Source organism: Physella acuta, unplaced genomic scaffold (assembly GCF_028476545.2).
Source record: "Physella acuta isolate Inbredline_101_S28 unplaced genomic scaffold, ASM2847654v3 ptg000260l, whole genome shotgun sequence".
Lineage (NCBI taxonomy): Eukaryota > Metazoa > Mollusca > Gastropoda > Physidae > Physella > Physella acuta.
The window spans coordinates 396,708-409,839 of record NW_026731779.1 but is presented as its reverse complement, the minus strand read 5'-3'; the positions used below and the strand labels follow the sequence as shown (position 1 = coordinate 409,839).

Genomic DNA, 13,132 nt, shown 5'->3' with positions numbered 1-13,132 from the left:
TCGTATCGTTAGTCGATACAGCTTGTTGTGTTCTCTGGTCGTGGTCGTTAGTGATGACATTTTTTTATAGTTAGTACTCGTTTACATCTGGTAGTCGCTTAAACCCGGCAGGCGTTTATTCACTTAAGTAGTCGGTCAAGAGAAATCTTGGATACATTTAAAAAAAAAGCCATGCAGTCAGCATGTTTCTTCTTCTGTTCTTTGAACCCCTCTGCCAGCATTAGCTCACATCAACAACCCCCCCCCCCTCCCAAATTGTATTACGTAATGTGGTAACGTGTACCAAACTCTACTCCTGATGGTACAGTGTCATTTTCCCATCACCTACCACAGGATGTCCCTAACTCTATTGCTGAGGACATTAATAACGTTAGCATTTGTTATGTGGTTTGGTACTTTAAACATTGCACTACTATTTTAACATGATCATTAATCAATGTTCTCAGATTAATCCTTCTGTCGTGATCATCATTTTTCCTTTTTCGCTCCTTGTGGATTATAAGGTCTCTGTCAGTTATCGACTCTTCATGGTCTCCTGACACACTCGTCAGCTGTTCCTTAACCCTCCCTATTCTTTCGACCTCCTCCGGCACGCTACGTCGCCATGTTTTCTATGAGACTCCAAAATCCACAGTGTGAAGCTAGACCCCGCTATACCAGTAGTCTCCATTGGGATATTATAAACCTTGTTGTGGTGGTTCTGTACTTACTCTAGCTGTATCATGGCACAGAGTGTGGGTATATCCTGTTGAACGCTCGGCCCTTGCGGTTAATGACGCAAAGATTGTTTTATTGGTTCTATTTTCACTCGGGCGCTTCGGTACCCGCATTTCTTTTACCCGCTGTTGGTTTCTGAGCCCAGACCTAATCTATTTACACCAACCTGTCTCACACGTACACAAACATATCTGTACTTATTTTCCACAATGTACACAAACTTATCTGTACATCTTTCCCACAATGTACACAAACCTATCTGTACATCTTTCCCACAATGTACACAAACCTATCTGTACATCTTTCCCACAATGTACACAAACTTATCTGTACATATTTCCCACACAAACCTATCTAATATATTTCCCCTTTACCATCCTAAACAAACTGGCAACACAGGCGATAATTCCTTCTCTAAATGACAGCCGCTGTTTGTTCTAGTCCCGATCAGCCGGCTCAACCATCTACCTTTTGTTTTTATTCCCTGAGTTATCTCTCTTGGCGAGCATCACCTCCCTGCCTTAGCCCTAGCAGGCCCTAGCTCCATCAACCCTTTAACCTACGCGCCCTTACAAAGTTGTAAACCTGGCTAACGTGAAAGTAGAGCGTGTTTGTATCGGTTGTGTGATGGCATGTCTGAGCCAGCCATTAGAAATCACAGGGGTTGTTTACACTCACACAAGTAGAGAGAAGGCAACAACGACCCCTGTCATCGAAACTTGCAATTGACCCCTGGTATCTGTACCAGCCAACCCCTGGTATCTGTACCAGCCAACCCCTGGTATCTGCACCTGCCCACCCCTTGTATCTGTACCTGCCAACCCCTGGTATCTGTACCTGCCAACCCCTTGTATCTTTACCAGCCAACCCCTGGTATCTGTAACTACCAACCCCTTGTATATGTACCAGCCAACCCCTTGTATCTTTACCAGCCAACCCCTGGTATCTGTAACTACCAACCCCTTGTATATGTACCAGCCAACCCCTTGTATCTTTACCAGCCAACCCCTGGTATCTGTAACTACCAACCCCTTGTATCTGTACCAGCCAACCCCTGGTATCTGTAACTACCAACCCCTTGTATCTGTACCAGCCAACCCCTTGTATCTGTACCTGCCAACCCCTGGTATCTGTACCTGCCAACCCCTGGTATCTGTAACTACCAACCCCTTGTATCTGTACCAGCCAACCCCTTGTATCTGTACCAGCCAACCCCTTGTATCTTTACCAGCCAACCCCTGGTATCTGTAACTACCAACCCCTTGTATATGTACCAGCCAACCCCTTGTATCTTTACCAGCCAACCCCTGGTATCTGTAACTACCAACCCCTTGTATATGTACCAGCCAACCCCTTGTATCTTTACCAGCCAACCCCTGGTATCTGTAACTACCAACCCCTTGTATCTGTACCAGCCAACCCCTGGTATCTGTACCTGCCAACCCCTTGTATAGTACCAGCCAACCCCTTGTATCTGTACCTGCCAACCCCTTGTATCTGTACCTGCCAACCCCTTGTATCTGTACCTGCCAACCCCTTGTATCTGTACCTGCCAACCCCTTGTATCTGTACCTGCCAACCCCTTGTATCTGTACCTGCCAACCACTTGTATCTGTACCTGCCAACCCCTTGTATCTGTATCTCCCAACCTGTTGTATCTGTACCTGCCAACCACTTGTATATGTACCTGCCAACCATATGGTATCTATACCTGCCAACCCCTGCTATGTGTACTGACCACTTTATAAGCCCATGTACACAATCTATACATCATTGAACGAAAATATTATTCAACACGCCATCTGGTGCTGGCTATACAAAAATTCCTTTCTCTGTTACGCCTCAATACCTAATGACCTATTCAATCAATGCTCGTTTCCCTTCTATCACCCCATGAGTTTCATATAGCCGTGTTATACACTGTTATTGCCCTCAGAGTGACAGATTAACGGTACAATACCTAAAACCTTGTCAATGAATGTTAGATCATTTTCTGATAACCCATGATGAAAATGCGGCTTTCAACATTGTGGTCTGGACGTATAGTTGTCAGTGATTGGTGTGCTATGGTCAGTGATGAGTGTGGTGTGGTCAGTGATAAGCGTGATAGGATCAGTGATAATGTGGTTAGTGTTATCGTCAGTGATCAGTGTGTTGTGTTCCACGATAAATGTTACAACCAAATATAAGCTCATATCTTCGTGTGCATTGACGTTTTCAAGCCACTCAGTAACTATACAAATAATGAAATATTCTCTATAAATACAAGTAAGTAGACTTGCTATGTATAGACACCAACAGGAGACCCACGCTATGTGTTTACTAAACGAGGAACGTAGAAGAAATAGGGGTGCTAGTCAAAACAATCATGGTTTGGCTTTTATTTTATTTATTTTTTATTTAATTTTTTTTATACAATTATATATAAAGTTGATATTTAATTTTGATAATTGCAGTTTTTTTATTATTTGGCTATCGCTTGGTCTACTCAGTATAGTTTTACTTTCAAAAATATAATTAATTTACTTCAAGAATTATATCTTTTTTACTGTGTTGTACTCGATTTGTACTATTTCCGGAATAAATCGCCAAGTAAATGTTTGATTTGGTTTGTCGAATTTTTTTTTATCAACTGTTGGCTCTCCGCCAGGCTGATCTGGGAATGACTGAATACAGTGATTTTATATAATCTTTTTACATCTGATCTTAGAGACACTCTATGCTAACTTTTTATTCTAGAGACACTCTAAGCTTACATAGACACCCTTTTTTAACAGCTGATCTCAGAGATACTCTGCTTACAGTTGATCTCAGAGATACTCTGCTTACAGCTGATCCCAAAGACACTCTGGTTACAAATTATCTCAGAGTCACTCTGCTTACATCTGATAACAAGAAGTCTGTGGAAATGTGTAAAACACCATCTGTTTGTTGACGTTTAGTCCTGAGCCGGCCATACAAACAGGCGTTAGGCCCTGGATCAATATTTTGTCCCGACACTATTTTAGGGCACCAATTAAAACTAAGACACAAATAAATAACTTTTGGTACTCTCGGGGATTCCTACTCGAGACCCTGGGGCTTAGGTTGGGGGGGGGGGCGTTAATCAGTTGTGTTGGTACGGTGGTTAGGCCTGTTCTGATGTTGTTTTTCTACAATTGCTACAAGTTGTTTAAATGAGGTTTATTGTAGTGACGAAAATCTGTGGCTTTTTTTGTATGAATCGGCAGTTTGTAGTAGACTAGAAAAGTCGTGTCTTACTGATAATACTGATCCTCTCGAAATAATGTTACTGACCATCACGAAATACCGTTACTGACCCTCACGAGATAATGTTACTGACACCCCCCCCCCCCACGTGATTATAATGTCACACACCATTCGACGTCAACCAATAACTAAGACTGTCAGAATAGATTGAACAGTTAATGACGTGAGAATAGCGACACTACATACACACTCACCACAATGGCGATACTACATACACTGACACAGTCGCCACAGTGGCGACGCCACATACACACTCACCACAATGGCGATACTACATACACTGACACAGTGGCGATACCACATACACACTCACCACAATGGCGATACTACATACACTGACACAGTGGCGATACCACATACACACTCACCACAATGGCGATACTACATACACTGACACAGTGGCGACACCACATACACACTCACCACAATGGCGATACTACATACACTGACACAGTGGCGATACCACATACACACTCACCACAATGGCGATACTACATACACTGACACAGTGGCGATACCACATACACACTTGCCACAGTAGCGACACAGGCAGGCATTGAATTAAAAGCTCACGTGAAACGTTTTAAAAAGGTTACCCATGAACCTGCCGGAGAGGTCCGGGTTCTTAGAGTAAATGTTGGATCTCGTCGTTAGCTTAGGGGGGACTCATCAAACATACGTCACAGCCCCACCCCCCTCTACACCGCACTCACTGCTGTGTCCTGTTAGCTGAAGGGAGAATTTAAACATACGTCACTGATGTATTACGTCATTCACTCACCACACACACACACACATGCATAGACAGGGCATGGCGTGTTCGTGTGTGGACATGCACTAAATGTTGAGTACCCGCAACCCCATGTTTTTTTTTTTTCTGTAGCTGACTACAGTAGATTGCTACAATTGAACTTCACAGTTAATTGCTAGAATTAAACTTCACAGTTAATTGCTAGAATTAAACTTCACAGTTAATTGCTAGAATTGAACTCGTCTGTTGGATGCCAGACTTCAAGGGCTTTGTATTTCGCTGAGGAAATCGGGTACTTTCCACGTCCTTGTCTGTCAATCAGGCCAATGAGCCCGCTTATATGCCAGAGCTATTTATATCCGGCAAGTATAGCAGCTGTTTATATACGGCATATATAGCAGCTGTTTATATACGGCTGATACGGCATCTGTTTTTATATTGCAGAATTTAGACGCTTTTTATATACGGCAAATATGGCAGCTTTTTATATAAGGCTAATACGGCATCTTTTTATATATTCGGCAAATACGACAGCTGTTAATAAACGGCACATTTGATATGCAGCATCGTGATCGATGTACCATATTCGAGCCGCCTATATCCTACAAAAAACGTTTCATATTAGGCCACCAACTGCGTTATATTAATAGTAGGTTACGTACATTTTATGTGACGGCGTGGCCTAGCGGTAGAGAGCTAGACTGCTAACACGAGTCTCGTGTTCGAATCCGTGTTCTAATCAGTTGTACGCCCCCGAATCTCTGGTGACCCCAACTTACGTTAAGGAAACAAAGGCGGCTGGGCACAGTGCTGACCACACTATCCCCTCATATGCCGAGGTCAATGACCCAGATGAACTCGACACGAACTGGACTAAGAAGAAGAAGAAGACGTATATTTTAAAGACTTGACTTCAGCGCTCGCTAGACCATGATATGCTGTGACTTATTCAATCCTTAACTCTACCAGTACGCCATTCAGTGATGTTGTTTTACTTGTTTCACTTAATCTCTGTGGAAGTTTGTGTTGCATGAGTTAACGATGCCGTGATTCTGTGTAACAAACATGCTACCCGGCCTAATGCAAACACATCAGGCTTTTGACACGCTATAAATAATGTCGCGTGCGCCAAAGGATTTGACGCGATCGATGACAGTAAACAGTGATTGATTGAGCGGCGAAATATGAGCTTGATTGGTTTACCTGGAGGGGAGGTGTGGGGAGTGTGATTGGGAAGTCAGTTGTTTTACCTGTAGGGCAGTTTTGGGAATATGAGTGGAAAGTCAGTTGTTTTAACTGTTGGGCAGTTTTGGGAATATGAGTGGAAAGTCAGTTGTTTTAACTGTTTGGGCAGATCTGGGAATATTAGTGGAAAGTCAGTTGTTTTAACTGTTGGGCAGTTTTGGGAATATGAGTGGAAAGTCAGTTGTTTTAACTGTAAGGTAAGTAGGGGAACTTGAGTAGAAAGTCAGTTGTTTTATCTTTAGGGCGGGTATGGGAATGCGATTATTTATTATTAGTATATTTACCCCACACGCTATTAACAATAAACTACAAGATTAATACTTTTGTTGCCACCTTTAGCTAATGATAAATTATATTACTCTCGTGTAACTGATGATAAATTGCTAGCTTAACCCTCCTTTTGCCACTTTCAACTGATGATCTGATGGAAAAATGTGAAGCCACCTATGGCTGCTGTATATTAACCCTTTTGTTGCCACTTTTAGCTAATGTAAAATTATTTTATTCCACGATTATTAATGATAAATGACTATATTAACCCTCTTGTTGCCACTTTCAGCTGATGATAAATGACTAGATTAACCCTCTTGTTGCCACTTTCAGCTGATGATAAATAACTTTATTAACCCTCTTGTTGCCACTTTCAGCTGATGATAAAATGTGAAGCCACCCTGGGCTGCTGTACAGGCAGCCTGTGATTCCTCAAGTTGAACCCTGTCAGAGATGGAGTGGCGCCCCACGGAGGGGTGCCAGCCCCTGGCACCATTTGATCACCAGGTGGCTGGTCAGTCGTCCATGCTCAGATATGATGCAACCACTGTGAGATTTTTTAAATTTATGTTGTAGTGTGGTATTTAATATGTATAACGCTAACACCACTAGGTAAGGTCATGATTTGATTATGGTTTTATGGCCCACAGATGTCCTTCTAGTTTACACTAATGTCCTTCTTGGTGACTCACAAATGTCCTGCTTGGTCGTCCGTCGTCGTGTCGTCCCCCCCTCCCCCCCCCCCCCCCCCCCGAAATGTTCTGCTAGTTTACACAACCCCACTGAACAGTGCACCCATGTACAATGATAAGCACTTCCTGAGCGTCAGATAAGGAAGGAGCCGTTAGATCTTCTCTAGTAAACTGTTTCACTGGGTCATTGACCACAGTAAGTCTATTGAAGCAGACATTTCCTTGATGTGATTACCCAACTGTCTAATGCGTCCTAGCCACAGAATTACCTGCATCATTTCCCCCACCTCTGTTCAACTGTCTCAGCCTCTTGGACAGTTTTATGTCTGCTGCTGGTAGAAGTATGGCTGCATCATATTGATTTGCCTTCATTTTTTAAACCTGGGTGTGTGTTTAGCTGCTTGATTTGTGAGGCTGTTAGCTAGTTGGGTTACATGGCCATTTGGGTCACTTTTGGCCAGTTGGGTCATTGTTGGCCAGTTGGGTCACATGGTCAGCTGGGTCAGTTGGTCAATTTAAAAAAAATAAATAATTTAAAACTCCTCCTGTAAACATTGTCAGTCCCACTATGTCTTGAGTTACCCCAAAATACAACCTCTCCCCAGGTCTGCAAGCCTCTGATAGCCAGAGAACATTTTGTCTACAAGACCTTGCCAATGGAGCTCAAAGCTTTTACACCTGAGTTTAGAGGTGAGACATTTGTTATTCAATTTTCCCTGTTGCTGTTGGGTTTTTTTTATTGTAGCTTTCATATCTTACTCTCACTATGTTGATGTTGATGCCACTATGTGTTGATATGTGTCTAGGTGAGATTGAGGTGAAGCTCTCTGAGAAAGATGGCTACATCCACCTGTACGGTGTGGCCATGGAGGTGACCCCCACAGACACCACGTGCCCGTGTTCTTCTGACCCTGAGCCCACAGAAAACACAAACAGCCACGTCAACCATAAGCCAAGTCTCTGCCACTCTGAGGAAGACAACAGGTAGGTCATGGTGCCAGTCTCACATTTGTAGGTCAACAGGTAGGTCATGGTGCCGGTCTCATATCTGTAGGTCAACAGGTAGGTCATGGTGCCAGCCTTACATTTGTAGGTCATGGTCATTTTTTCTTGCCTACTTGTGTATCATGCCATCTGATTTTGGCATGGATTTGGACCACATTTTTACTTGGGTAAACATGCCGAGATGATTTTTGTAGATTACACAAGTTTTAAAGCCTTGTTGATTTCACTGCCACACTGAAATACTTCATTGATCAAAATGACTGTAAGACAACTTTCTTGTCTTTGTACAGGTGTGTTAGGTCTTTGTACAGGTGTGTTGTGTCTTTGTACAGGTGTGTTGTGTCTTTGTAAAGGTGTGTTGTCTTTGTACAGGTGTGTCTTTGTACAGGTGTGATGTGTCTTTGTACAGGTGTGTTGTGTCTTTGTACAGACGTATTGTGTCTTTGTACAGGTGTTTTGTACAGGTGTGTTGTGTCTTTGTACAGGTGTGTTTTGTACATGTGTTGTCTTTGTACAGGTGTGTTTTGAACAGGTGTATTGTTTTTGTACAGACGCGTTGTGTCTTTGTACTGGTGTGTTGTATCTTTGTAATGGTGTGTTTTGTACAGGTCTGTTGTGTCTTTGTACAGGTGTGTTTTGTACAGGTGTGTTGTGTTTTTATACAGATGTGTTGTGCGTGTGCTGAGAAGTGGCAGCTATGAAGTATCATCAACCGCCAACCAGGAGCTGTTCTACACCCAGGGGTCCAACCCCCAGCACCCTGTCACACAGAACTTGAACCCCTGGAGCCTGAAAAACCACAAGAGGCTGTTGGACAAGATGCGCAAGTCAGAGCACAGCCACAATAAAATCAGTATCCTTTAAACATGGGAGGTAAGAACACAGCCACAATAAAATCAGTATCCTTTAACATGGGAGGTAAGAACCCAGTCACAATAAAATCAGTATCCTTTAAACATGGGAGGTAAGAACACAGCCACAATAAAATCAGTATTCTTTAAACATGGGAGGTAAGAACACAGCCACAATAAAATCAGTATCCTTTAACATGGGAGGTAAGAACACAGCCACAATAAAATTAGTATCCTTTAAACATGGGAGGTAAGAACACATCCACAATAAAATCAGTATTATTTACACATGGGAGGTAAGAACAGTCACAATAAAATCAGTATCCTTTAAACACGAGAGGTAAGAACACAGCCACAATAAAATCAGTATCCTTTAATTACTTTAAACATGGGAGGTAAACACTGTTGATATACAGTGTGCTTTCTACAGTCTTAAAACACAATGGAAGATTTAAATTCTCATCACAAAAGAATTAAGTAATGTCTTAACATACAGAAAAAAAGGTTGTTACATGTTTGTGACACTGTTGACACCTTGATGATATGGCTGTTACTCATTTTTGACACCTGGTTTTCACCTTTTTTTTACACCTGTTTGTGACAGTTGACACCAGGTTGTCAGCTGCTACTGTTTACTGTTTGTGTCAGGTTGTCACCTGTATCACCTGACAATTAATTTTTTCCTTAACCCCGCCCCAGTGTTTTTGTTGCTGAAAAATGTTGTAGCAGACTTCAGGCACCCTTGCATCCTTGACCTTAAAATTGGGTCACGTCTCCACGGCGATGATGCATCCAAAACAAAAGTGGAGAGCCAGACAAGAAAGTGTAGCCAGACAACATCAAGCACCCTGGGCTTGAGGCTCTGTGGCATGCAGGTAGGTCAAGGCTGCCTGTTGTATAAAGATGTAGCACTTTTTCTACAAGGTTCACAGTAGTTGCTGCAAAGACAATACAATTTTGTGTTTAATTGACAGGTTTACAACTTTGTGTTGATGTGACAAGTGTAGATATTTATTGGTTACTTAACAGGTGTACAATTTTATTGTTTAATTAACAGGTGTACAATTTTATTGTTTAATTAACAGGTGTACAATTTTATTGTTTAATTAACAGGTTTACAATTTTATTGTTTAATTGACAGGTGTAAAGTTAAATTGTTTAATTGACAGGTGTACAGTTAAATTGTTTAATTGACAGGTGTAAAGTTAAATTGTTTAAATGACAGGTGTACAATTAAATTGTTTAATTGACAGGTGTACAACTTTATTGTTTAATTGACAGGTGTACAATTAAATTGTTTAATTGACAGGTGTACAACTTTATTGTTTAATTGACACGTGTACAGTTCAATTGTTTAATTGACAGGTGTACAGTTCAATTGTTTAATTGACAGGTGTACAGTTAAATTGTTTAATTGACAGGTGTACAGTTAAATTGTTTAATTGACAGGTGTACAGTTAAATTGTTTAATTGACAGGTGTACAGTTAAATTGTTTAATTGACAGGTGTACAGTTAAATTGTTTAATTGACAGGTGTACAGTTAAATTGTTTAATTGACAGGTGTACAGTCAGTTAAATTGTTTAATTGACAGGTGTACAATTTGGTTAATTGACAGATGTACAGTTAAATTGTTAAATTGACAGGTGTACAGTTAAATTGTTTAATTGACAGGTGTACAGTCAGTTAAATTGTTTAATTGACAGGTGTACAATTTGGTTAATTGACAGATGTACAGTTAAATTGTTAAATTGACAGGTGTACAGTTAAATTGTTTAATTGACAGGTGTAAAGTTAAATTGTTTAATTGACAGGTGTACGACTTTATTTTTTAATTGACGTGTGTAAAATGTTATTGTTTATTTGACAGGTGTACAATGCTGTGACTGGGGTGTATCACAGCGTAGACAAGTACCACGGCAGGAACCTGAACGACCAATCTTTCAGTGACACCCTGTACAGCTTCCTCCACAACGGCCTCCACTTCCGCACTGAGCTCGTCCAGCCCATAGTCAGCAAGTTGTCCCAGCTCATCCTCTGCCTCAAAGGTCTGCATTCCTTCAGGTTTTATGCTAGTTCTCTGTTAATCATCTACGACGGTGAGGAATTTGTTGGTCGTGGACCTTCTAGTCCTGGTGTGACAGCAGAATCATCTTGCCAACCTATGCAGCGTGATTTATGTTCAGATCATGTTCACGATTCATCTGCACCTGATCTGGGCGTAGGGTCTGGGGTCATCTCGGTTCATGGAGCCAACCCTTCACAGCATTCACAAAGCATTTTAGTGGACCACAGTGCTCAAACAACAATGCCAGATGTACCACTAGTGTTGACCAGTGGTCATTTGTCAGATGCCAGCCCACTACATTCCACAGAGACAGCGCCTCAATGTAATGACCACTTAAATTTGGTCAGTAAAACTGACCCTTATTCTGATGACTATGTCAACAAAACTGCCCCACATACTAATGACCAGCTTAACAAAACTGACCCACACAGTAATGACCAGTTTAACAAAACTGACCCACATGGTAATGACCAGTTTAAAAATGACCCACATGGTAATGACCAGCTCAACAAATCTGACCCAAACTTTAACATTTACAACTGCTCAGACAAGATTGAACAGGAAAATACTTCCATCTTCAGTTCTTATATCATACAACAGCTTGTTTCAAAAGAACAGGACAAAGAAGGACTTAATCTACAGGACAAAGAAGGACTTCTACAACAGGTATTAGCCGATAGTGAGAAGTTGGCCAACTCATGTAAGACTGAAATCAATGAGACAATCCCTAACAAGCCAAAAACCAGTTGCCAAATACATGAAGAAAACTCTAGTGTGTTGACATCAGATCCAGCTCCCCTTTGTTCAGTACATGAGCCAGGTGACAGCAAATCTCCAGACCCAAGTACTGAGTGTAGTCAGGCTCTTGTCTCTGGTGGAACCAACTCTCTCCAGCCAGTCTCTGGTGGAACCAACTCTCTCCAGCCTGGTGGAACCAATGCTCTCCAGCTAGTCTCTGGTGGAACCAACTCTCTCCAGCTAGTCTCTGGTGGAACCAACTCTCTCCAGCCAGTCTCTGGTGGAACCAGCTCTCTCCAGCCAGTCTCTGGTGGAACCAACTCTCTCCAGCCAGTCTCTGGTGGAACCAACTCTCTCCAGCCAGTCTCTGGTGGAACCAACTCTCTCCAGCCAGTCTCTGGTGGAACCAACTCTCTCCAGCCAGTCTCTGGTGGAACCAACTCTCTCCAGCTAGTCTCTGGTGGAACCAACTCTCTCCAGCCAGTCTCTGGTGGAACCAACTCTCTCCAGCTAGTCTCTGGTGGAACCAACTCTCTCCAGCCTAATGGAACCAACTCTCTGCTGCCAAACTCTCTCCCGCCAGTCTCCGGTGGAACCAACTCTCTCCAGGCAGCCACCCCTGCTATTCACAGCCATTACCCAGGCTTGACAGAGAGAGTTGTTCCACACTTGGATGGTAAGCCAGTCTCTAGTGAGATGGAAGGAAGTGAGCGGCCATTGGGGATGAAAGCAAGCGCCAACCTGACCCAGGCGGCAGCAGGGCAAGATCTGAAGGTGGATGTAAAGATGATTGACTTTGCCCACACCACACATCAAGGCTTCATGTCTGACAAGGTGCGCCACTCTGGTCCTGACACAGACTACATCCAGGGGCTAGAGAACCTGGTCAAGTTGTTTCAGCAGTTGTTGCAGAGGGGCTGATATAGAATACATCCAGGGGCTAGAGAATCTGGTCAAGTTGTTTCAGCAGTTGTTACAGAGGTGCTGATATGGGAGGGGGGGGAGGGGCTGACATAGACTACGTTCAGGGGTTTGAAAACCTTGTTTTTTAGCAGTTGAAGAGGAAGAGCTGATGAGAGAGGGGGATAGGCCTACGTTGGAGGGATACATGGGAGAAAAGCTGACAAGTGTAAGCTAGTACATGGTAGAGGCTGACATTGGGGAGGGGGGGGGAGGGTAGCACAGAAGAGATGCTAGACCAGGAAAGGCTGACATTGGGTGGGAGGGGGAGGGTAGCACAGAAGAGAAGTTAGACCAGGAGAGGCTGACATCCAGACCAAAAAACCTGCTCAGACTGTTCCAGCACTTACAAGAAAGATGCATATTTAGAATCTCAGTTCCAACCATCATACAGGTTAAAAGTTACATACTATCCTTTTTTTTTTAAACTAACCAAACTACAGTAAGATTCTGTACATTTAGAGTTTTATGAAGACAAATTTATGTGCAGCTATAGAGGTGCATCATTCAATTAAGTCATGTTAAATTATTTGTTTTATAAATTGATCTGTCAATGTCATCCAAGA

The 13,132-nt window shown here is 42.5% G+C and overlaps 1 protein-coding gene across 1 annotated transcript in view; it reads left to right on the top strand.

Moving 5' to 3' along the window:
• The window catches only part of LOC131938963 (uncharacterized), a 34,931-nt gene extending 22,351 nt beyond the window's left edge, over positions 1 to 12,580 (top strand). Inside the window, exons 3-8 of the mRNA XM_059297213.1 lie at positions 6,631 to 6,802; positions 7,551 to 7,635; positions 7,752 to 7,929; positions 8,616 to 8,803; positions 9,501 to 9,676; positions 10,671 to 12,580. Coding sequence (XP_059153196.1) covers positions 6,707 to 6,802; positions 7,551 to 7,635; positions 7,752 to 7,929; positions 8,616 to 8,803; positions 9,501 to 9,676; positions 10,671 to 12,527 — 2,580 coding nt within the window. The 5' untranslated portion in view covers positions 6,631 to 6,706 and the 3' untranslated portion in view covers positions 12,528 to 12,580. The remainder of the gene's footprint in view (positions 1 to 6,630; positions 6,803 to 7,550; positions 7,636 to 7,751; positions 7,930 to 8,615; positions 8,804 to 9,500; positions 9,677 to 10,670) is intronic.
• Positions 12,581 to 13,132: the final 552 nt, after the last annotated feature.